This window comes from Macrobrachium nipponense, chromosome 20, assembly GCF_015104395.2.
Source record: "Macrobrachium nipponense isolate FS-2020 chromosome 20, ASM1510439v2, whole genome shotgun sequence".
Taxonomy (NCBI): domain Eukaryota; kingdom Metazoa; phylum Arthropoda; class Malacostraca; order Decapoda; family Palaemonidae; genus Macrobrachium; species Macrobrachium nipponense.
In genome coordinates, this window is record NC_061089.1 from 38,551,094 (window position 1) to 38,577,341 (window position 26,248).

General features: G+C 45.3%; 2 protein-coding genes across 2 annotated transcripts in view; one reads left to right on the forward strand and one right to left on the reverse strand.

Annotated features, from left to right (window-relative positions):
- LOC135225003 (programmed cell death protein 2-like) overlaps positions 1–26,248 on the reverse strand; it is a 160,530-nt gene that overhangs the window by 37,371 nt on the left and 96,911 nt on the right. The window lies entirely within an intron of this gene.
- LOC135195472 (uncharacterized) overlaps positions 1–26,248 on the forward strand; it is a 61,242-nt gene that overhangs the window by 17,322 nt on the left and 17,672 nt on the right. The window contains exon 4 of the mRNA XM_064221696.1: positions 7,878–8,193. Within this exon, the coding sequence (XP_064077766.1) occupies positions 7,878–8,193 (316 nt within the window). The remainder of the gene's footprint in view (positions 1–7,877; positions 8,194–26,248) is intronic.

The following is a 26,248-nucleotide window of genomic DNA, read 5'->3' on the forward strand; positions in this document are numbered from 1 at the left end:
CAATGACATTCGACGTCCTACTCATCGAGGCGCTTGCCAGGACGCTCGTGAAGACGCTTCAGAGGACGCTCGGCGTCCTACGCATCGGGACGCTCGGAAGGACGCCTTGGAAGATCATATAAGTCCTAAGCGTCATGAAGCTAAGAATGATGGACGCCCTATGCATAAAAACGATACTCTTCAAGACGTTCCGCAGGATGTTCCCTTCCAGGAACTTAAAGTGTCGAAATTAGCGGTGAAACAGACCCGAATTTCTACTTCTAACCCTACTTCAGACAGAGGCACCCTCTTGCGAACAGGGCCTCAGGGATTGATTACATCACGGTCTTTTAAGGACGCTTCTGCTATTACTAGAGAAGAAGGAGAATCGTCTAGTGACTCGTCCTGCGGACGATGAAGAGCTGATAACGTCATCCACCTCGGATTATAAGACGTTAACTCATCTCCTAAAAAACTTGTTTCCCAATAAGTTCCAGGCACCGGTTCCTTGCTCTCCGCCTTCACAGTTGGCCTTATCGAAGACCAGGAAAGCACCTGGCTTCGTTAAAATGGCCACTTCGCTCTCTGCGAAGAGAGCATTTAAAAGAATTCAAGATTGGATGGACTCCAGGAAGGCGAAAGGCAACACTTCCTTTGCTCTTCCTCCATCGAGGCTAAGCGGGAGAGCAGGAATCTGGTACGAAACGGGAGAGGAAGCGGAATTGAAAGCTCCATCTTCCTCCCAAGGGGACTTCGCTAACTTAGTTGATGCTCCAAGGAGGTCGTACCTTTCATCGGCTAAAGTTTCCTGGACCATGTCGGAAATTGATCACCATCTGAAAGGGATCTTCAGGACTTTGGAAGTATTTAACTTCCTGGATTGGTGCTTGGGGGCCCTGGACTTACAATCCAGAAGCCCAGACTCGATTTCATTGGAAGAATTATCCAGCGTGTTAGCATGTATGGATAGGGCAGTAAGGGATGGCTCTGATGAACTGGCATCCCATTTCGCTACCGGACTCCTGAAGAAAAGAGCTCTATACTGCAGTTTTGCAGCAAAATCAGTGTCTTCAGCGCAGAGGGCAGAATTGTTGTTTGCCCCTTTTTCTTCACATCTTTTCCCTCAGTCCATGGTAAAAGATCTGTCAGTTAACCTGCAGGAAAAGGCGACGCAGAACCTCTTGACCCAGTCTTCCAGACGTCCTGCAGCCCAGGACTTCTACCTTAGCCCCCCCACACAAACCCCCAAGAAGAAGTTTAAGCCCTTTCGTGGAGGACCTTCCTCGAGAGCTTTCCTCGAGGAAGGGGGTTCTCTAGAGGCAAGGTCTCCTCAAAAACAAAAACCGAGGAAGAAATTGACATTGCCCTTCAGAACACCGGTCGGAGCGAGGACTCGCATTTTTTGCTCATGCATGGAGAATAAGAGGGACGGACACCTGGTCCCTCGATATAATCGAGAGAGGTTACAAGATCCCTTTCCTCTCGACACCTCCATTGAGCACGAAGCCCATAGACCTGTCGCCCTCATACCAGCCGGAGAAGCAACAGATATTGCTCGATCTTTTAGATCAAATGTTAGAGAAGAGGAGCCGTAGAAGAAGTGCTAACGTTAGATTCCCCAGGCTTCTACAACAGGTTGTTCCTGGTTCCGAAGCAGTCTGGGGGATGGAGACCTGTCCTGGACGTCAGGAGGTTGAACCTTTTCGTGAGAAAAGAAAAGTTCAGGATGGAAACGTCCCAGTCTGTACTAGGGGCTTTAAGACCAGGAGACTGGATGGTGTCATTGGATCTCCAAGACGCATACTTAACCACTTCCGATTCCATCCTCAATCAAGAAAGTTCTGAGGTTCGTCTTGAAGGACAGGTTTTCCAGTTCAAGGCTCTGGTGCTTCGGACTAAGTACGGCGCCGATGGTATTCACTCTTCTCATGCGAAATGTGGCGAAAATGGCTTCACCTATCAAAAATAAGGGTCTAGCTTTACCTGGACGACTGGCTAATCAGATCGTCTTCGGAGTTCAAGGTGTCTGGAGGACCTTCACATGACGTTACAATCTGACGAAGGCCCTAGGCCTACTAGTCAACAATTACGAAAAGTCCCATCTGATCCCCATGCAGCCATCGTATATCTAGGGATTCAGATGGATTCAGTGGCTTTTCAAGCTTTTCCATCCCGGGAACGTCAGACAGAAAATGCTTAGCAAAAAAGTGTCAGCTTTCTTGGGGAAGGAGACAGCTCGGCGAAGGAATGGATGAGTCTGCTGGGAAACCATTTCCTCCCGCTGGAGAAGTTTGTTTCCCTGGGGAGGCTGCACCTCAGGCCGCTCCAGTTTTTTCTAGCAGAAAACTGGAAAGACAAGCAAGACCTAGACATGACTTTGAAAACTTCTCAATCGGTCAAGGATCACTGAAGTGGTGGCAAGATCCAGTCAAACTTTCAAAAGGACTGTTCCCCTCAGCCTTATGAGCCCCGACCTAGTGTTGTTCTCAGATGCATCCATGGCGGGCTGGGGAGCAACACTGGGCAAGGAGGAAGTGTCAGGCCTCTGAGAGGGGAAACAGAGGTCCTGGCACATAAACCTAAAGGAGTTGGAAGCTATTCGGTTAGTGCTCCAATTCTTCGAGGAACGAGTGGTTGGCCGAGTTGTCCAGATCAACTCGGACAATACCACAGCTCTTGCATACATAAAAAAACAGGGGGGGACACACTCTCGGTCCCTGTTCGAGATAGCAAGAGACATCCTCCTGTGGGCGAAAGCTCGGAACATAATAATCCTGACGAGGTTCGTTTCAGGAGTGCAAAATGTCCGGGCGGATCTTCTCAGCTGCCAACATCAACTGCTTGCCACAGAATGGACTCTTCACGTAGAGGTCTGCCAAGAGTTGTGGAGACTATGGGGGACGTCCGTTAGTAGGACCTCTTCCGCAACTTCGAAAAACGAAGAGGCTTCCTCTTTATTGCTCGCCGGTTCTCGACCCGGGAGCAATAGCAATAGATGCCATCCTATGGGACTGGACGGGGATGGACGTCTACGCCTTTCCCCTGTTCAAACTTTTAGGAGAAGTAATCAGGAAGTTTGCGGCGTCTCCGGGAGCGAGAATGACACTAATCGCCCCGTTTTGCCCTTCAAGCGACTGGTTCACGGAGGTCATGTCTCTCCTAGTAGACTTCCCAAGGACCCTTCCAGAGAGAGCCGATCTACTCAGACAGCCCCACTTCGAGAGGTACCACGGAAACCTCTCCGCTCTGAGTCTGACTGCGTTCAGACTAGTATTCAAAAGTTGGTCAGAGCGAGAGGTTTTTCAAGACCGGTGGCAAAAGCTATTGCTAACGCTAGAAGAGCTTCCTCTTGAGCAGTTTATCAATCTAAGTGGGCTGTCTTCAGGAAGTGGTGCAGGAAGAAAGGTATTTCCTCCTCCACGACCTCTGTGAACCAGATCGCAGATTTCATCCTGCATCTGAGAAATGTGGACAGGCTTGCAGTGCCCATGATTAAGGGATACAAAAGTATGTTGTCAGCTGTCTTCCGTCACAGAGGGTTAGACCTGACAAACATTAAAGACCTTCACGATCTTTTGAGGTCCTTTGAAACCTCTAAAGTACTGCAGCCTAAGGTCCCATCATGGAACTTAGACGTAGTTCTGAAGTTCCTAATGTCAAGTCCTTTTGAACCTCTGCATGCTGCCTCGTTGAAAGACGTTACAAGAAAGGCGATTTTCCTAACCGCTCTGGCCACAGCGAAGAGGGTTAGTGAAATTCAAGCAATAAGTAGACATGTGGGCTTCAGAGGACACAATGCAGTGTGTTCCCTGAGCCCTTCCTTCTTAGCAAAGAATGAAAATCCATCTAACCCCTGGCCGAAGAGCTTTGAGATCAAGGGGTTAGCAGAGATCATTGGACGAGAGCCAGAGAGAGTCCTGTGCCCTGTCAGGGCTCTCAAGTTTTATTTGGAAAAAACTGAAAACTGTCAGGGTCCTTTGGAAAATCTGTGGTGTTCCATTAAGAGACCAGACTTTCCAATGTCAAAAAATGCACTGGCATTCTTTTTGAGAAGCACCATCAGGGAGGCCCATTCGTCCTGTCCAGTTGGTGATCTGAAACTTTTGAAAGTAAAAGCCCATGAGGTAAGAGCTGTCGCAACCTCAATGGCGTTTCAAAAGAATATGGCACTCAGTCGATATCCTAAGTGCTACATTTTGGCGAAGTAACTCTGTGTTCGCTTCACACTACCTGCGGGATGTGAAGACGGCATATGAGAACTGCGAGTCGCTAGGACCATACATATCCGCAGACATATATTGGGGGCAGGAAGCAGCCACGAATCCATCCTATAGAAAAGGATTAGGTGTGCTTTTAATTTTATTGTGTTGATTTACGGTTGAAGGGTCGGTCGCTTGAGGCGGTCTTCCCTCTCTTTAGCCTTAAAGTTATATGGGACTAACTTTGATAGGTTAGGTCAGGTGGTGGTTTTTAGCTTCGTTGCCCTCAGAGTATGGTCAATATGGTCTATTCGCATTGTGGTCACGCTCCCGTTGACAGATCATCTAGAACTCACCAGCTATACAGGTCACTACCTTGCTGGAGACTCTAGTAAAGCAGAAGCAGACTTGGGTGACAGTAATCACGAAGTCAGCTATGCTAACAGGTAAGGAACCAAGATGTCAATCATCTGCATGTAATTTGTTTCCTAAATCCTTCTATTCTGTCCCTTCCCACCTCCAATGGTGGGATTCAGCTATATACGTACAGTGGTACCTTGAGATACGAGCGTCCTGTGATACGAGTGCTTTGAGACCCGAGGTGGAATTCGGTCCAAATTTTGCCTTGAGACCCGAGCTGTGTCCCGAGATCCGAGTTGGTTCGGGGACGCCACCGCTAGTTGGCGTTCGCGGGCAGCATCAGCTGGGAGCATCCCACGAGCTCACTCGCACGTGTGGCCGACAGATTTAAGTTGTGTTTGTGAGCTGTACTCGTGTTTTCGCTGTTTTTTCACGAATTAGTGAACTTTTTTACCTACCATCATGGGGCCAAAGAAAGTACGTGCAAAGGAGAGTGGCGAAAAGAAGAAGAGAATGCTGCCGATAGAGGTAAAGCGAGAAATAATAGAAAAACATGAGAGTGGTGTACGAGTGATGGAACTGGCCCGGGTGTCATGAGCGTAGCACATCGACCATTTGTACCATCCTAAAGCAAAAGGATGCCATCAAAGTGCAAAAAACAGCTAAAGGGAACTACAATTCTGTCGCAATTAAGGACAAATGTCCATGAAGAAATGGAGAAGCTGCTCTTGGTATGGTTGAAAGAGAAGGAACTAGCGGGAGATACAGTGACGGAGAGTATAATTTGCGAAAAGGCTCGCGTTATTTACGCAGATTTGAAGAAGGAAGAGCATCAACTTCAGAAGGGGAGCAGAAGACACATTTAAGGCAAGTCGTGGGTGGTTCGATAATTTTAAGAAGAGAGAGTGGCATTCATTCGGTGGTGATGGCATGGTGAAGCTGCGAGTGACCGATGTAAAGGGAGCTGAAAGGTACATCGTCGAGTTCGCTGAGCTTATTGAGGAGGAAGGCTACATCCCGCAACAAGTCTTTAACTTCGATGAGACGGGATTATTTTGGAAAAAAAATGCCACGGAGGACATACATCAACCGAAGAGGAGACGAAGATGCCAGGCCATAAACCCATGAAGGACCGCCTGACCCCTTGCATTGTGTTGCAAATGCTAGTGGTGACTGTAAAGTAAAGCCACTGCTAGTCTACCATTCTGAAAATCCTCGAGCCGTTCAAGTCACACAAAATTCTGAAAGAAAAACTGCACGTAATGTGGCGCGCGAATGCAAGGGCATGGGGTTACGCGGCAGTTCTTTACAGATTGGGTAAAACCTCGTCTTCGGTCCTTCAGTGAAGGAATATCTTCAAAAGAATAACCTACCACTGAAAGCCTTATTAATTTTGGATAATGCTCCGGCCCACCCACCTGGTCTTCAAGATGACATTCTCGAGGAGTTCCAGTTTGTGAAAAGTCCTCTACCTCCCACCCAACACGACTTCCATCCTGCAACCAATGGATCAGCAGGTCATTGCAAATTTTAAAAAGCTTTTCACAAAGCATTTGTTCCGCCGATGCTTTGAGAGTTTTGGAAAGAGCATTACAATATCGTCGTATGTTTACGTATCATTGACTCGGCATGGCAAGAGGTAACGAGACGAACCTTGAACTCGGCGTGGAAAAAGCTATGGCCTGATGCTGTTTCAGAGAGGGACTTCGAAGGGTTCGTACCCCAAGCAACGGTGGAGGAGATTGTGTCCCTCGGAAAGTCGATGGGTCTGGAGGTAGATGAGGGCGACGTCAACGAACTCGTCGAGGAACATGAGGAGGAACTCTCAATTGAGGAGTTGAAGGAGCTGCAGGTGATGCAACATATGAAGGCCCTGCAAGAGATTAGCAGCTGTAGCGAGGGGAGGAAGAGCCGGAGGAAGTGATTCCTACAAGTCAAATTAAAGACATGTTAGCAATGTGGGAAACACTTTCGAGTTTCATTGAACAGAAACATCCAGAAAAAGTTTCGACTAGTCGTGCTTCAGCGTTATTTAATGACACTTGTTTGACTCATTTCCGGAACATTCTAAAAGGGAGGCAGAAGCAAAGCTCTTTGGATAAATTTTTGTTAAAGAGAAGCGCAAATGAAAGTGCCGAAAGTGATTCTAAAAGGCAGAAAACAAGTGCTGATTAAACTTACGTATCGCTTAGGTTAAGTTTTAAGTTTAAAGTGCATTAGTATTTTTTCAAATTTAAGTTAAGGAAAGTGCAAATTTTTATTAAAGTTAAGGAAATGCAGTTTTAGTTTACATTTTAATGTTAGTCATTTTGTGTTCGAAAAATGCTGTTACGTAACGGGACTAGCCCCTCCCTGCTCCCTCCTCCTCCTCCGCCACTCGACTCCGTTAGCCAGCCGCACTCGCCTCCTTCAGCAAGGTAAGATTACGTGTTCTTAACTTTTTGTTGTGTTACGTAACTTTGTTATTCATTGCTAAATTTTAGTTTTAGTTTACATTTTAATGTTCATTTTTCATTTTCTGTTAGGAAATTCCTGTTTACGTAACGGGACTAATGTAGCCGTCCACCCACCCTCCTCCGTCACTCGCCTCCCTTAGCCGCCCGCACGCGACTGTCACCAAGGTTAAGATTAAATTAACTTTTTCTTATCTTTATTTTACTTTAATTCTATTCATTACTAAAATATATTACTGATATAATTTTTTGTACTATATTTCTACATTTATATGTGTGTTTTCTCATTATTTACGATGGTTTGGGGGTATATTTCATAGGTCTGGAACGGATTAAATACATTTCAGTTAATTTAAATGGGAAAAATTGATTTGAGATACGAGTTTTTCGAGTTCCGAGCCCGGTTCCGGAACGAATTAATCTCGTATCTCAAGGTACCACTGTATATATATCTGTCAGGTAAGTTTCATGAACAAAATGATATTGTCATGATACAATAAAGTTTGTTCATACTTACCTGGCAGATATATATAATTAAGTACCCACCCACCTCCCCTCAGGAGACAGTGGCATTAGAAAATCTGAATAGAAAATGGGAATGGTTCCTGATACCCGCCTCCCAGCGGCGGGAATGGGTATTAACCACGTGGCTGCCCACTGCGTGTGCCGGAAATTTTGAAATTCTGTCGGACTTCGGAGAATACAGCTATATATATATCTGCCAGGTAAGTATGAACAAACTTTATTGTATCATGACAATATCATTTTTGTTTTACAGAAAGATTGATGTTACTAAAAGTACCGACTAGTTTAGTTTATCTGTTGATTGATTTATTATTTTTTGTATTTATCCCAAATAAAATAATTTTTTTCTTTTTCAAATTAGTTGGACTTGTGTGAGAAGTCAGATAATTGATCATAGTGCTGTGAGAACATCATCTCCACCAAACAAGTCACCATCTTTAGTGAGTTCAAGGGGAGGTGAGACGTGGTTTGAAGATGAAGATGATTGGGGCGGCAATGACAATGATGGAAATGGCAATGCAGATAACTTCAACTTAGCTTCTTCTTCTCAGTTATATTTAGACAACATGGCCAAGAAAGGCAATGACCGAAGTAACCTCAATAATATGAATTCAAATACATCATCAACTATAACTGATGTTGCACAAAGTTTGGAGAGCAAACTTAATATCATTGAAGTAAGTACTTGTTTGTATTTTTGTGGGGATGTTGAACTGTTTCTTTTAGTGGTTCAGATTACAGGCAGTCCCCGGGTTACGACGTTCCGAGGTTACGACGCTTTTTCTTAAATATTCATTGAAAAATCCGCCCTGAGTTACAACGTTTGTTCCGACGTTACGATGCTGATGCTTCCGACGCTCCGAGTTAACGACGCTTTTAAAAAACGCATACTATGATAAAAATCCTTTAAAATTAGCACAGTATATTAATAAAAATAAGTTTTCATACAATCCACTTACCTGTCAGATATATACATAGCTAAGACTCCGTCGTCCCCGACAGAAATTCAAATTTCGCGCCACTCGTACAGGTAGGTCAGGTGATCTACCTGCCTGCCATGGCGGCAGGACTAGGAACCATCCCCGTTTTCTAACATATTTTTCTCTGTCGCCGGTGGTATCAACATTGTTTGCTATTACCTCCTGACTTGAGATTTCAATTATTTCATCCTTTGATCATCGTTTCTCGGCTTTTTGGTGACGTATCTGGATCGTGTTTTGGCATTCGCTACTGTGGACTGTTTTTGGAATAACTCTTTTGGATTTTTCTCAGTATGTCTGATTCAAATGTGAGTGTGAGAATGTGTGTGAATGTAGGCTGCAGGGTGAGGATACCGAAAGCTTCGGTTGATCCTCACACTGTATGCCGTAAATGTAGGGGGTTTCAGTGTTCTGCTAATAATACTTGTAAGGAATGCGAGGGATTAAATGCAGAAGAGTGGAAGACTTTGACTTCTTATTTGAAGAAGTTAGAGAGGGATAGGGTTAGACGTCCTGAAAGGTGTGAGTTCAAGGCCTATTGAGCCTTTCACGGATAATTCTAATCCTACTGATGTAGATTCTCCTATGTATCTCATTCTCAGAGTGCTCTTTCGGATTCGGCCTCGGAAATCGCCAATCTGAAAGCTACAATTAGAGACATGAAGTCCAAGATGGCTGACTTCCAAGGTAAGGCTAGTGAAAGTGAGCATTACAGTGAAGTGAGTTCTCCCAGTGTTGTGGAGGGGGCGTTTGATCGTCCCTGCGACGCTCCCAGGCCTAGACCTCTTCCAAGCTCCCTCCCATGCCCAGAGGAGAAGGAAAGTCGAAAGCCTTAAGGAGGTCGTGGGGAATCCCCAACGGTCAGACGTCCCATTCAGCTAGCTCTGCTTCGTGGCAGGCGGCTCAAGGGCGCTATAGAAAAAGCGTCCTTCGTGAGTGTTTCTCGTCCTCTCCTTCTCCCTCACCTAAACGAGGGTGGAAGGAGTCGAACTTGTCGAGACCGCTGAAGCGTCATATGAAAGAACCTGAAATAGATTCTAGCCCAGAGCGCTTCTCAGATGACGCTCCTTCTTCTATTAAGGGTATCGGCGGCCTGTAATTTTGGCGAAATTGGCTCAAATTCGTGAAAATGAGTTATTGTCATATTTCCATACATCTGGGTCCCGGCCATTGCCACACGTAAGATAATATCGATACGAAGCTTTTTAAATGGTTTAAAGGCCACGTCTAAGTAGAAAATTAAAGGGGTCTGTTAGGGAGGGGGTGGTTTTACTATTTCATTTTCCATTTATTCTTTTAAGATTTGAGTTTCTTTTCATTGCATTTTGTTTCGTATGCCGTACAATATGTTTTCCTGATAAAGATGGCAACTCTTCCCATGACTGAATAACGCGAGCCACTTGTCTCGAGAGAGAATTCTTGTATTTTTTTATGCAATCGTGTAGTTGTTATTTTCAATCAACTGCAACACTTCCTGAGACTTTTAGACATCAATTGTGTATTATATATACTACTAACATGCCAAAAAAGAAGTTTAGTAAACTAAGGGAAGCAAACTCTCATAATATCAAAACTTATCTTGAAACTAAAAGCATAGAGAGCTAATGTAGCTTCCGACATGTCGCCACCTGCCATGTGTGCTGAAGAGATGCCAAATACTTCCTATTACGAAGCTCCAAGGGAAATCTATTATACCTTTGCACAAATATATCAAGATGATGATGATGATGGTACCGACGACTTTGTTTTGAAGTTATCTGATGATGAGGAGGGGGACGAGGAAGAGAATGAGCATTTTCAAGATGTAATTGCTGTCCCTAATGTAGCAGGTGATGTCAGTGTTTTATCAGGAGCCAACCTAAGGAGTTTTTTTTATGAGAAGTTATATGACTGAAAAAGAAGACGTTCTGAATGTAAGCAATGATGGAGAAATAGTTTCATTACCCTTGAGAGCTCTAAAAGACGCTTTTAGTTCGACGTATTGCGGGCAGTGGGACAGCAATATAACACTTGAAATTGATGAAAACAGTTTTGATGTTGACTTGGAAACTAACGTGTAAGTGTGAGGTGCCAATCTGAAAGTGTGAAAACAGAAAACATATCGTGAAACAACAGCTTCATTTATATATCAAAACATATTGCTGCAATGGAACATAATATCGGCTATGCACCAAGTTCATTGCTGTCTATTATGAGAAAAACAACAGGAGAAAACCTGAAAGGCCTTCAAATGAAAGAGAAAACCAGGAAACGAAGGTCTGCTATGCATTCAAGAAAGCAAAAAGAAGCAAAGAACATCAAAAGGAGGATATGAAGGAGGGGCTCATTAGAATTCTTGGTAGCACAAGAGTAGAGTGGCGTTCTACGATAACCCCCAAAAATAATATAAACTATTTTCTATAAGTTATAAATGTTTTTTTTTTTAGAGGGAATAATATCTCTTATAATAAAAGAAGGAAACAGACGCCTTGTAAGGCTTTTCCAAGAAACTTTTTATTTTCTTCTAAAAGCAAAATAATTGGTTAGCAAACTTTAACTGCGTTTTTCTCAAAACATACATTTTCTACATTCAAATTCTAAAAACTCCCTTATTTATAAATGGATTTTAATAATCTAAAAAGCAATTGGAATAAAGATAGTGAGAGAACACATCGGCAAATTTATTTTTCTTTTTTTTCTCAAAAAATTTTTTTCCACCAATATTTAATACATAATTTTAGGGTGATTTTTTATTGAATTTTTAAAAATATTCTTTTTAAATAGCACACATCACATATTGGATTTCTGAGTTTGCCGTTTTATTTGATAGGTATTAAACTTTCTGCCATTACTTTTTTCTTTAAATGGAATGATAAATAAGGAAGGAGATACACTTTAAAAAACAAATAAAAAATGCTATGTTTTAAAGAAAAATATTTGTTAAAAAAAGAGTTTTTATCTAATTCACCTGAAATTTTGTGTGCATCTTTAGTCAAACTAGAGGTAACACCTGTGCAAGTTTGAACACCGTCACTCAAAATTAACCCCCGACCCCGCCGATACCCTTAAGAAAGCGAAGGTGGCGTCAGCGTCACCTGACAGTACGCAGAAGTACCCTTTCCTTCTTCTCCCCCGAGTGATGACGAAAGGCGTCATGCAGTGGACGTGGGAGAAAGCGTCAAGGAGGATAATTATGGCAGTTCAAGAGCAACTGTCTCTCTAGTGGGAGTTTTTAGCGCCTCGTCGGAAGGACGTGACGCTTCCAATTAAGAAGTCTCGTCCTCTCTCACCTGCTCAACGAGAAGCGTCATGCAGACGTGAAACTGCTAAACGTCTTACAGAAGCTTCGAGTTCGAGAACGAGAACGGTGGCTTACGAAAGTTTCGTAACGCCAGAGAGACGTAAGACGTCTTTTAGACGTGAAGCGTTATTGAAATCGGATCATAGACGTGACGCTCCGACCAATATTGTGACGGCCAAGTAGGACGCCTTTGGAGAGCGGAGCGTCTTCCAGGCGCGAAGCGTTATCAAGACGTCAGCAGACAAGTAAGCGAGAGACGTCAGCCAGGACGCTTGGCGAACGGGAAGCGTCATACAAGCGGGAAGCGTCTTCTAATTTTCAAGAGAAGCCTGAGCTTGTGGCGCCTTCCAAGACTATTAAAGCGGGAAAGAGGAAAGGTTATCATTCCCTTAGCCCCTCTCCTATTAGGAGTTTGTCTCCTCCAGAAGAGGAACGTACGGAAAGGAGAGCGGAGACTCATGTAGATCCCGAGTTGGAAAGAAAACTTCGGATGATGAATATCAGGGAAGAGAAGGACTGTCTAACTATAAGGTTTTGACTACCTTGCTTCTTGAGGAGTATGGAGACGAGTTGACTCCTGCCGCTCCTCCTTCTCCGCGCGCTCGTCTTTTTCAAGTGCTAAGACGAAGAAGCCTTCGTCTTTCTCAAAATGAAGCCCACCATTTCGATGAAGAGGGCCTTACAATCCTTAGACTCATGGATGAAGTCTAAGAAAGACTTAGTGAGAACAGTCTTCTGCATGCCTCCAGCAAGATTAGCTGGGAAAAGAGGCATTTGGTATCAGACGGGAGAGAATATGGGTATTGCTCTCCCTTCTACATCGGAAGCAGATTTTTCGACCTTAGTTGACGCTTCACGTCGACAAGGTCTCAATTCGGCACGAATTACGTGGGGAATTTCTGAACTGGACCATCTCCTCAAGGGACTCTTTCATGTATTGGAAGTCTTCAACTTCTTAGATTGGGTCCCTTGGGGTGATGTCCAAGAAAGCCCATGATTCGGAAGGAATCGACCTGGAACGCCCTGTATGCATATTGTCTTGTATTGACAAAGCGGTACAGGATGGCTCTTTTGAAATCTCATCATTATTTGGAGCAGGTCTTCTAAAGAAGAGGACTGTATATGGGGCCTTCTTAACCAAGGCAGTCTCACACGCTCAGAGGGCAGCTCTACTGTATTCGCCTCTATCTGACTTTTTGTTCCCTTCTCAGTTAGTGAAGGACATTGCGCATTCTTTAACTGAGGAAGGCGACTCAGGATCTTCTGACGCAGTCAGCAGAAAGAAAAAGAAACCGTTTCTGCATCGGACAAGAAATGGACCTAGTACATCTGTTCAGCCCTTTCGAGGTGGTCCGACCTCCAGACCTCCGCAAGAAGGAAGGCTCCGGAGAAGAGAGGTTAGGTCTGCCTTTCGTCCCTTTGGGTTTAAAAGGGAAAATGAAGATTCTCTCCTCCAAGCACCAGTAGGTGCCAGGCTCCTGGGATTTGTGGAAGCCTGGACACTGATAAACGCAGACGCGTCTTCATTGGCTATCATAAGGAAGGGATATCGTATCCCTTTCCTGAACAACTCCTCCACTAACGTCAATACCAAGGGAACTATCAGCCAAGTACAAGGATCCTGTGCTGAGGGATACTCTTTCGATCGATGGTGGAACAAATGTGGGACAGAGAGCGATAGAACTAGTACTGGATCAAAACTCCGGGTTTTACAATCGCCTTTTTCTGGTTGCGAAAGCCTCGGGAGGCTGGAGACCAGTACTGGACGTCAGCTCTCTGAACAAAATTTGTTCAGAAGGAGAAGTTCTCCATGGAGACTTCTGCTTCAGTCCTAGCGTCATTACGACAAGATTGGATGGTGTCTCTAGATCTCCAGGACGCCTACTTTCACGTCCCGATCCACCCTTCACGAAGAAGTACCTCCGTTTCATGACGGGGGGGGGGGGAAGGATCTTTCAGTTCAGAGCCTTGTGTTTCGGCCTGTCCACAGCTCCTCAGGTCTTCACAAGCCTGATGAAGAATGTGGCGAGGTTTCTTCACCTCAAAGGAGTAAATATCTCTCTGTATCTGGACGACTGGCTCATCAGGGCCAGATCAGAGAGACAGTGCTTGGAGGACCTAAAGTTAACGCTAGATTTGATCAAAGCGTTGGGATTGCTCGTGAACCTCGAGAAGTCTCAGCTGATCCCCAGACAGGACCTAGTCTATCTGGGGATTCGGATGGATTCTCGGGGTTTTCGAGTATTTCATTCGCAAGAGAGAATCGCAAAAGGTTTGCGGATAGTCTCTCTCTTCTTAGGGAAGGAACATACGTTGGTGAGGGAATGGTTGAGCCTTCTAGGGACCCTTTCCTCCCGCCTTCGCTAGAAACAGTTCTTCCCCCATGGAAGACTGCATTTACGTCCGCTTTCAATTCTTCCTCAAGAAGTCTTGGAGCTGGAAAACCGGACAGCTTTCGGACGTTTTTCCCATTCCAGTGGAGATAAAATCGCACCTGGAGTGGTGGTTGCCCCCTCTGCAAGAGAACAAAGGGATCTCTCTAAAAACACAGAACCCAGACCTAGTGTTGTACTCCGACGCATCGGAGAAAGGTTGGGGAGCGACATTAGGCTCAGAAGAGGTGTCAGGCACCTGGGAACCAGCACAGGTGACTTGGCACATAAACTGCAAAGAGCTCTTCGCCGTGCATCTGGCTTTGAAGAGTCTAGAACCTCTGGTGTCGAACAAAGTAGTGCAAGTAAACGTGGACAACACCACCGCACTTGCCTACATTCGGAAACAGGGGGGGACTCACTCCTCGTTCCTTTACGAACTGACGAGAGACCTATTGCTTTGGACGTCCCACAGGAACTCATCCCTGCTGACAAGGTTCGTACGGGAGTAAAGAATGTGAGGGCGGACAGACTCAGCAGGAGGAACCAGGTCCTTCATACAGAGCGTGGGAACCCTACACCGAGGAAGTGTGTCTCGATCTCTGGTCTCTGTGGGGGACTCCTCATGTGGATCTCTTCGCAACATTCATTTCCAAAAGGCTGCCAGTCTTTTGCTCGGTCGTGGAAGATCCAAGAGCACTTATGGTAGACGCCTTCCTGCTAAATTGGTCTCTAGTAGACGTATATGCTTTTCCCCCATTCAAAATCCTGGGATTAGTAATGAAAAAGTTTGTGGCGTCAAAGGAGACGAGGATGACGTTAATAGCCCCCTTTTGGCCGGCCCAGGATTGGTTCACGGAGGTGGTAGAGTGGATCGAGACTTTCCAAGATCCCTACCAAGAAGGACAGATCTTCTCAGACAACCACACTTCAAGAGGTACCATCAAAACCTCCCCGCTCTCGCTCTGACTGCCTTTCGACTATCGAAAGACTTGTCAGAGCGAGAGGCTTTTCTCGCGAAGTGGCAAGCGCGATCGCGAGAGCACGCAGAACCTCCACTACGAAAGTATACCAATCGAAGTGGGAGGTGTTTAGAAGGTGGTGTAGATCCAAGAAGTTGTCCTCCTCCACTACCTCTATAGCGGAAATTGCTGACTTCCTGCTATTCCTGAGAGAAAAATCTCATCTAGCCGTATCCACAATAAAAGGATACAGAAGTATGCTCTCGGCTGTATTCAGGAAATAGAGGATTGGATCTGGCAGATAATAAAGATCTCACGATCTCATAAGGTCTTTTGAGACTTCAAAGTCGAAGGAACCAGTACCTCCGAACTGGAACCTAGACGTAGTCCTCAAGTTTCTGTCATCGGAAAGATTCGAACCTCCTCATCTGGCATCGTTTAGAGACATCACCAGAAAATGCCTATTCCTATTATCTTTAAGCTACGGCAAAGAGAATTAGTGAATTACATGCTCTGCAGGATAAAGTCGGATTCAAGGGAGACTCAGCTATTTGCTCGTTTAAGACCCAGTTTTTAGCTAAAAAACGAGAATCCCACGAATCCCTGGCCTAAGTCATTCGAAGTCAAAGGCATGTCCAGTCTCGTAGGCAGAGAAGCAGAGAGGTCTCTATGCCCTGTTAGAGCTCTGAAGTTCTACCTTCAGAGAAAGCATCAGATGGGAGGCTCTAGACAAGGTCTTTGGTGCGCGGTAAAAGACCCCACAAGACTGATGTCCAAGAATGCGCTGGCATTCTTTGTGAGAAAACGTCATTACAGACGCTCATAAGGTCTGTCCTGACGAACAGTTACAACTGTTGAGAGTTAAAGCTCATGAAGTGAGAGCTGTAGCGACGTCTCTCTCGTTTCATAAGAATATGTCGCTCTTAAAAACATCATAGATACGACATTTTTGGAGATGCAACTCAGTATTTGCATCTCATTACTTGAAAGACGTTCGTGTGACATATGAGAAGTGTTTTTCTCTAGGTCCTTTCGTATCGGCGGATACGATTCTGGGTACGGGAGCCGACACCAATCCTTAAATGTATATACTTTTCTTCTTTTTGGATATGGTCTGGAGTCTCTTCGAACAATGGAGGACTTGGTTTAGCACGGCGGCCGTCTATGTTGTTCAGTAAGAGAATCTTGTCATATCCAATTAGATGAGTATAAATTTTTTTTTTGGAAAAAGAAAAAAATTATGTATGTGTGCGTAGTGGTTTAGAGTTACGGTTGTTGTGACGAGTTCGGGATAACTCGGAACAATCCTTAGTTCTAAACATATGGTTAGGATCAGGTGGTCGGGATTGGTTGTGTGCTCCTTCATAAGGTGTATTGTCATATAAGTGGATCAGCACCCATTGACAAAGTCCTTTTAGGCTCTGCCGAGTAAGCGGATAAGACCCCATCGGCAGACCCACAAGAACTCTTGGCCATAGATCATATATCTCGCTAAAGTTTCTTGAGGTGATGCAGACTACTGGGCAAACACCCACGAAGTCTACCACCTATCAGGTAGGAACCAAGGTTTTATTTATACCTACAACATATGTTGTTTACCTGTCTATTCCATATAGTAGCTGTCTCTTACCCTCCACCGAAGGGTGCCAATCAGCTATGTATATATCTGACAGGTAAGTGGATTGTATGAAAATGATATTGTTATTATACCAATAAAGTTTCATACATACTTACCTGGCAGAGTATATACAATAAAGGCCCACCCAGCCTCCCCGCAGGAGACAGGTGGAAGAGAGAAAATATGATAGAAAACGGGGGATGGTTCCTAGTCCTGCCGCCCAGGGCAGGCAGGTAGATCACCTGACCTACCTGTAGCGAGTGGCGCGAAATTTGAATTTCTGTCGGGGACGACGGAGTCTTAGCTATGTATATATCTGCCAGGTAAGTATGTATGAAACTTTATTGTATAATAACAATATCATTTCTGGTTAGATTACAACAAAAATTTTGAGGTTATGAGTATTTTCGACACTTTTTATGTTGTATTTTTCTATGTTTTTTAGTGACGCCTCATATGCGGAACTAGTTTCCAAGCGAATGAATACATACTAGCTTGCGATGCGCAAAGTTTATAACAGTCCAAAAGCGCAAATAATTGCTTGTTTCCGGTAATAATAACAAAACGAAGTTTCTGGTTAGATTACAACGCAAATTCCAAGTATCCAAAGAGAGACATTATCCAGAAATTTGATCAGAGAGAGAGAGAGAGAGAGAGAGAGAGAGAGAGAGAGAGAGAGAGAGAGAGAGAGAGCGGCGTCTCCCGACGCTCCGAGTTAACGACGCTTTTAAAAAACGCATACTATGATAAAAATCCTTTATAGTTTAGTACAGTATATTAATAAAAATAAGTTTCTGGTTAGATTACAACAAAAATTTTGAGGTTATGATGATTTTCGACACTTTTTATGTTGTATTTTTCAAATTTTTTTAGTGACGCCTCATATGCGGAACTAGTTTCCGAGCGAATGAATACATACTAGCTTGCGATGCACAAAGTTTATAACTGTCCAAAAGCACAAATAATGAAAAAATCATTGCTTGTTTCCAGTAATAATAACAAAACGAAGTTTCTGGTTAGATTACAATGCAAATTCCAAGTATCCAAAGAGAGAAATTATCCAGTAATTTGATCACAGAGAGGAGAGAGAGAGAGAGAGAGAGAGAGAGAGAGAGAGAGAGAGAGAGAGAGAGAGAGAGAGAGAGAGAGAGAGGCGTCTTGGCAAATGAGATCATTTGCCAATGGTCTTGGGGATTGACGTAACGTTTATTTTCTAAACAGATAGGACAGAGAAGTGTTCGTTTCATTAAACGGCCTCTGACTCATGCCAGTAAATGTTTTGTTGATACTAATAATATAAACCTATTTAAAGATACGTTTACTTTAATGTCTATATGATACGTAAATAGTAATCAACTGTTCTGGTAGCCCTCAAGATTTGGCAAAATCTAAGTATCCAAAGAGAGACATTATCCAGTAGTAATTTGATCAGAGAGAGAGAGAGAGAGAGAGAGAGAGAGAGAGAGAGAGAGAGAGAGAGAGAGAGAGAGAGAGAGAGAGAGAGAGGCGTCTTGGCAACAATGGTCTTGGGGATTGACGTAACGTTTATTTTCTGAACAGATAGGACAGAGAAGTGTTCGTTTCATTAAACGGCCTCTGACTCATGCCAGTAAATGTTTTGTTGATACTACTAAAAGCCTATAAAAGCCTTTTAAAGATACGTTTACTTTGATTAGTCTATATGATCCGTAAATATTAATAAACTGTTCTTGTAGCCCTCAAGATTTGGCAAAATCACTCCAGGTTGTACATAAAACTTCAAGAATGTAGTGTCACTAGATGATTACAATAGTTTTTACCTTCAAGAACCAGCATTTTTTGATGAAAATAACTCCAGGTTGTACATAAAACTACAGGAAACAACATGTAGTGTAACCAAAAGATTACAAGTAAGGTTCTTATAACTTTTTATTAGTTTAAGACATTTTTCCAACGTCGTTCCGGCTTACAACGATTTTCGGGTTACGACGCGTCTTAAGAACGGAACCCGGGGACTGCCTGTATTTAAATTGAAGCATGTTATTGTGAGAAATTGAAAAGCGTATTTTTGGTTTTTCATACCTATGAGATAAAAAATATTCTTTTCTTATATACAGGCAGTTCCCAGATATGGGGGGAGGTTCTGTTCTCGGCACCATAAAATTGGCAATTTATGGTGCTTATGGTGCTGATGACCAGTTAATGGCATCTCTGTTAGGTATGTATCGGTGCCATAACTATTATCTGCGGCGATGACCAGTAATCGACACATTATGGTGCTGAAAATCGCCAATTTTCGGTGTAGACAAGCGCCATTAAACCGGATTTCCGATAACCGAGTCCGCCGATAATAGGGGACTGCCTATTAGTAACTTATTTATTTTTTACTTCATGTTGTTTAAGACTAAAGGAATACAGTGGTGGTTAGAAAGCAAGGTAGATATACAGTCAACCCCTGGTATTCGCAGGGATAGGGACCGCAAACACTGGCGAATAGTGACTACAAACACCCGCAAATAGCTAAAATCTGCGATTACTTGTCATCCCCCTCTAAAAATGCTTATAACTGGCTATTTAATTAGGTTAAGGAAGAAGGATCCATCTAAAAATGCTTATACAGAGGGCCTCGATAATCGCGGGGGATAGGGCCCAGAACCCCCCATGATAAGAAAATACCCGTGTTATCCTGGTACCCCTCCTAAAAATTGCTTTAAACTGCCTACTTTAATAATTAACCCTCCCAAGACCACTATTTCAATGTTTATAACTGCCTACTTTAGTTCAAGCACCAAATATGTCTTCAACTATCACCTTAAACTAAATTCAAGACAGTTTCAAAGTTATTCTTTCCTATCTTCAATTTCCCCTTCATCAGATCAGCAAACAAAAGTATATTACTTAACAATTCCTTTCTGTTTTCATGATTTGGCTGCTGCACCAAACTAAAAGGACATAGTATATCTATTTTGTGAATTAACATATTTATGATAAAAAAAACATGTTTGTTCATGAGACTTACCTGTCAGATATATATATAGCTGTATTCTCCAAAGTCTGACAGAATTTCAAAACTTACGACACACGTAGTGGGAGGCCAGGTGGTTAGTACCCATTCCCGCCGCTGGGAGGCGGGTATCAGGAACCATTCCCATTTTCTGTTCAGATTTTCTCTGTCGCCGGTACTGTCAACACCTGTTTTCAGTACATCTGTCTTAGGATTTTGAAACTTCTTTGCTACATAAGTATCCTGATTGTCTTTTGGTTATTGACTTGGATTTGTGGCTAGGCACACGCTTTTTGTGGACTGTTTTTGATTTTGGCTTGATTTTTCCTTGAACTAAGATGTCTGGTTCTAGTTCTGCTAGTGTCAGAGTATGTTGTATGGAAGAGTGTAAGGTGAGGCTACCAAAGGCTTCGGTAGACCCCCACACAGTATGCACAAGTTGTAGGGGACATGTGTGTTTGATTGATGACCGATGTAAGGAGTGTGAAAGTCTGTCTGATTCGAGTTGGAAGGCGTATGAGTCCTATGTGCGCAAGTTAGAGTGTGATAGGATCAGGAGGTCTTCCTCCAGGAGTGTGTCAGGCAATAGACGTGAGGGCAGTAATGTTTCTCCTGCTAACCCTCCAGTAGAATTTGCTACCCCTAAACCTGTAGTGTTGCCTTCGGGCCCTGAAATGGTGTCTGTGGAGGGTAATGCCCTGTCAGTGATTCTGGATTCTCTCCGTAATCTAGAATCCAAAGTCCTCGCCTTGGAAAATAGTGCAGTGAAGGCAGTGATAGTGCCCCTAGTGTTGTGGAGTGGGCGTCAGATCGGCCCTATAATGCCTCTAGGCCTGGACCTCTGCCAGACTCCCAGGAATCAGGGAGTGGGCAAGTCGAAAGCCGAAGGAGGGTTACGTTGGCTCCCCACCGATCTGGCGTCCTTTCGGCAGGACCTGTTGACGCTTCCCAGGCTGCCAAGGAGCGTGCTCGTGTGCGTATCCTTCAGGAGTGCTTCTCGTCCTCCGAGGTGTCCTCCCCGTGCAAGGGGTGGAGCTCTTAGACGGACTCTCACCCGTTGAGGAGAGGCTTCAGAGAGGAGGACGCTTCACGTCCTTTCTCTCCTGCTGCTTTGCGGTCGTCTCCGGAGAGTTTCACTGCCTTTCCTTCACAAAAGAGGACCAGGACGTCATCTGATGATGATGCTTTTGAGCGCTCCAGTCACTCCAGGGATAGAACTGTTGCGGTTCCTGTGAGAAGGAAGAAGGCGTCCCCTCGCCCCTCGTCTTCTCACAGGATCAGCCCTTCCCCTGAGAAGGAGTCTTCTCCGACCAAGAAGATCATCCTTTCGATGCAGAAACAGCTTGCTTCGTTGCTTGCCGAGAGAGAGGCAGAGCCGCGTCGGAGGAGAAAGGATGATAGACTGCCTATCAAGAGGTCCAGACAGTCCCCCTCGCCTTCTCCTCGCTCGTCTCTTTCTCCTGTTTTGTTGCCCTCTGGATTTCATGCGGCACCCAAGCGTATGTCTAGAGGGTGTGAGGAACGTCTCCCCAAACGTTCTTCTGTCGAGAGGGAGGAACGTCTTCATGCTCGCAGCAAGGATTGTTTTCCTGCTCACCAAGACGCTCCCCTCTCCTCTCTTCCTGACGCTCCGTATGTCTGCTAGGCAGGACGTTTTTCAAGCTTCTAAGCTTGATGCCGTACAAGCTGCTTTGTTTCGTCAAGCAGCTCGTCAAGACGCTCCTCGCTCGTCCCTGAGGGACGCTCCGTATGCTGCCAAGCATGATGCTCGTTCGGCTGCTAAGCAGGACGCTCCTCAAGCTGCTAAGCTGGACGCTTTGCAAACTGCTTCGTTACAAGCTGCTCGTCAGGACGCCCAGCATGACGCTTTTGAGGACGCTCGTCAGGACGCTGGCATGGACGCTCGAACGCTCTTCAAGACGCTTCTCAGGACGCCGGTCAACAACAGGACGTTCGTCAAGACACCCATCAAGACGTGCTTCAAGAGGACTTCTCAACTGCTCTTGAACCTTTGGAAGACACACCAGCCTTGTTCTCAGAGCTCGTCTGCTCAGCAGCGATCCTTATTGAAAGTTGGCCCTAAAGGTCTTATACCTTTCCCTTCGGTGGTCTCGTCTGTCGCTCCTGTGGAAGAGGGAGAAGTTAGCAGTTCGTTGGAGGCAGCAGACGAAGAGCAGCCTTCGACTTCAGCGTCTTCTGACTATCAGGTCTTGGCCCGCCTCTCCGTGCTTCGTTTGGAGACAAATTCCAACCCTCGGCCCCTCGCTCTCCTCCTTCACAGTTATCTTCTTCGAAATCCAGTAAAGCTCCGGGATTCGTTAAGATGAAGACTTCTCTTTCTACCAAGAGAGTGTTTAAGAAGGTACATGACTGGATGGAATCGAGGAAAGCAAAAGGCAAGAATTTTTTTGCCCTGCCTCCGTCAAGACTCAATGGCAAAGCAGGGATTTGGTATGAGACAGGGGAGGACGTTGGACTGAGAGTTCCCTCCTCTGCCCAAGGCGACTTTGCCAGCCTGGTTGACGCCCCGAGGAGGTCTCTCCTTTCGTCAGCGAAGGTGTCTTGGACACTTTCTGAGTTAGACCACCAACTTAAAGGACTCATCCGGACGATGGAGGTATTTAATTTTTTGGACTGGTGCCTGGGAGTCCTGGATACGCAGTCTCGAAGTCCGGACTCGATTAGCCTGGGGGAGCTGTCCAGCGTTCTGGCGTGTATGGACAAGGCCGTCAGGGATGGTTCGGAGGAGCTGGCTTCGCACTTTTGTACAGGGCTCTTGAAAAAGAGAGCCTTGTACTGCAACTTCACTGCGAAGTCTGTTTCTCCTTGCAGAGGACAGAGTTGCTGTTCGCCCCTCTTTCGAGCGATCTTTTTCCCCAGACTATGATCAAGGATCTGGCTGTCAGCCTGCAAGAGAAAGCTACACAAGACCTTCTAGCCCAGTCTTCTAGACGTCCTGCAGTCCCTTCGACGTCTCAAGCTTCCAAGAAGCCGAAGCCCTTTCGAGGTGAAGCTTCCTCGAGACGTTCCCTTCGAAGGTTCCCTTTCAAATCGAGGAAGAGGTCCTTCCCAGAGGCAGAGCCCCTTCCAAACTCAGGGAAAAAAAGTGAGACTTCAGTCCTTCATCAACCAGTAGGAGCCAGGCTTCGTTCATTTGCAAAAGCCTGGAGAGAGATAGATACAGACAGCTGGTCGCTTGACGTCATCGAGCGAGGATAAAAGACCCCTTTCCTGAAGCCGCCTCCGCTGTGCACGACACCCAGGGATCTGTCACCCTATTACCATCGGGAGAAGCAGCAGATTCTGTACGATCTGCTCGAGCAAATGCTCGAAAAGAGAGCAGTGGCACAGGTCTTGGACCTAGAATCCCCAAGCTTCTACAACAGGTTGTTCCTGGTGCCTTTGAAGGCACGGTGTCTGAAGGACCTTCACTCAACTTTAAATTTGGCAAAGTCCCTGGGACTGTTGGTAAATTTCGAAAAGTCCCATCTGATCCCGACGCAGTCCATCGTGTATCTGGGGATTCAGATGGATTCAGTGGCTTTTCGAGCTTTTCCGTCCCAGGAACGTCAGCAGCAAGGCTTAGACAAAGTGTCAGCCTTCCTGAGGAAAGAAACATGCTCGGTGAGGGAGTGGATGAGTCTGCTGGGGACCATTTCCTCGCTGGAGAAGTTTGTTTCCCTGGGGAGACTGCACCTCAGACCTCTCCAGTTTTTCCTAGCGGAGAGCTGGGAGGACAAGGAGAATCTCGATGCGGTCTTGAAGATCTCGAGAGAGGTAAAGGATCACCTAAGGTGGTGGCTCGATCCTGTAAAGACTGTCAGAGGGATTTTCCCTCAAGCTTCAGAGCCCCGACTAGTGTGTTTTCCGCACGCGTCCACCACGGGATGGGGAGCAACACTAAGGGGGGAAGAAGTGTCAGGCACCTGGAGAGGGGAACAGGTGCCCTGGCACATAAACCTCAAAGAGCTGGCGGCCATCCATTTGGCGCTCCAGTTCTTCGAAGACCAAGTCTCAAATTGAGTAGTCCAGATCAACTCGGACAACACCACAGCTCTGGCTTACCTCAAGAAACAGGGAGGAACACACCTCGGTCCCTGTTTTGGTCTAGCGAGTGAGATCTTGTTGTGGGCACAAGCGCGAGACGTAACGATCCTTACGAGGTTCGTCGCAGGTGTCGAGAACGTCCGTGCAGATCTCCTCAGTCGGCAAGATCAACTGCTGCCGACCGAATGGACTCTTCACCAGGAGGTATGCCAAGAGCTGTGGAGTTTATGGGGACGTCCTCTTGTAGACATCTTTGCGACTTCGAGGACAGAGACTTCCGCCATACTGCTCCCCGGTGCTCGATCTAGGAGCAGTAGTGATAGATGCCCTTCTCTGGGATTGGATAGGGATGGACCTATACGCCTTTCCCCCGTTCAAGATCCTGGGAGATGTAATGAGGAAGTTTGCAGCGTCAGAAGGGACGAGAATGACGTTGATCGCCCCGTTCTGGCCTGCGAAAGAGTGGTTCACAGAGGTCATGACCTTCTTAGTAGACTTCCCGAGGACGTTACCCTCGAGAATAGATCTACTCAGACAGCCCCACTTCGAGAGGTACCACAAAAACCTCCCCGCTCTGAGTCTGACTGCGTTCAGACTATCCAAAAGTTTGCCAGAGCGAGAGGCTTTTCAAGACCTGTGGCAAGAGCTATTGCCCATGTAAGGAGAGCTTCCTCTCTTGCAGTGTACCAATCGAAGTGGGCCGCTTTCAGGAGTTGGTGCAGAAAGAAGGGCATATCCTCTACCACGACCTCTGTGAACCAAATAGCTGACTTCCTACCTTACCTGAGGAATGACTTGAAGCTGGCAGTCCCGACAATAAAAGGCTACAGAAGTGTGTTGTCTGCAGTCTTTAAACACAGAGGCCTGGACTTAGCGAACGACAGAGATCTTCACGATCTCTTAAGATCCTTCGAGACCACGAAGGTGCCTCAGCCTAAGTTGCCGTCATGGAACTTGGATGTAGTCCTAAAGTTCCTGATGTCCAGTCGTTTTGAACCTCTTCATGCTGCGTCACTAAGGGACGTTACCAGGAAGGCTGTTTTCCTAACTGCTCTGGCGACGGCGAAGAGAGTTAGCAAAATTCAAGCCATCAGCAAGCACGTTGGCTTTAAGGGGCATAATGCCGTTTGTTCGTTAAGCCCGACGTTTCTGGCCAAGAACGAGAATCCGTCCAACCCTTGGCCCAAGAGCTTTGAGATCAAGGGTATGGCTGAAATTATTGGACTCGAGCCAGAGGGAGTCCTGTGCCCTGTCAGGGGGCTCAAATTTTATTTGCGGAAGATGAAGGAATGTCGAGGTCCTTCTAGCAACTTGTGGTGTTCGGTCAGAAGACCAGACTTGCCGATGTCTAAGAATGCTCTGGCATTCTTCTTGAGGGACACCATCAAGGAAGCGCATTCATCTTGTGAAGACAGTGATCTGAGGCTGTTTAAAGGGAATGCTCACGAAGTGAGGGCTATCGCTACCTCGATAGCCTTCCATTTTGGGTGCCACCTTGTTGCGTAGCAACTCAGGGCTCGCTTCACACTACCTGCGGGACGTGAAGACGACATACGAGAACTGCTATTCGCTAGGGCCATACGTTTCCACAGACACTATTTTTGGGGCAGGAAGTAGCACTCATCCTATCCTGTAGAAAATGGTTAGGTGAGCTTTTAAATTTATTGTATTGATTTATGGTTGTGGGGTCGACCGCCTAAGGCGGACTTCGCTTTCTTTAGCCTAAGTTATGTGGGATTAACTTTTGATAGGCTAAGGTCAGGTGGTTGTTTTTGCTTCGTTGCCCTCATAGTATGGTCAAATGGTCTAGTCACATTGTGGTCACGCCCCCATTGACAGATCATCTAGAACTCACCAGCTACATAGGTCACTACCTTGCTGGAGACACTAGTAAAGCAGAAGCAGACTTGGGTGACAGTAATCACGAAGTCAGCTATGCTAACAGGTAAGGAACCAAGATGTCAATCATCTGCATGTATTTGTTTCCTAAATCCTATTCTGTCTCTCCCCACCTCCAAAGGTGAGATTCAGCTACATATATATCTGACAGGTAAGTCTCATGAACAAAATTATATTGTTATGATACAATAAAGTTTGTTCATACTTACTTGGCAGATATATACGTATAATCAAAATGCCCACCCACCTCCCCTCAGGAGACAGTGACACTAGAAAATCTGAATAGAAAATGGGAATGGTTCCTGATATCCGCCTCCCAGCGGCGGGAATGGGTACTAACCACCTGGCCTCCCACTACGTGTGTCGTAAGTTTTGAAATTCTGTCGGACTTCGGAGAATACAGCTATATATATATCTGCCAGGTAAGTATGAACAAACTTTATTGTATCATAACAATATCATATTTACTGTAAAGATTACAGCACCCATCTATAATATTAATGTAATAAACGCAAAATACAGCAATAAAAAATCTAGTTTTGTCTTTTGTTTACATTTAGAATCAGCTGATAGACGTTTATTACCGAAAGA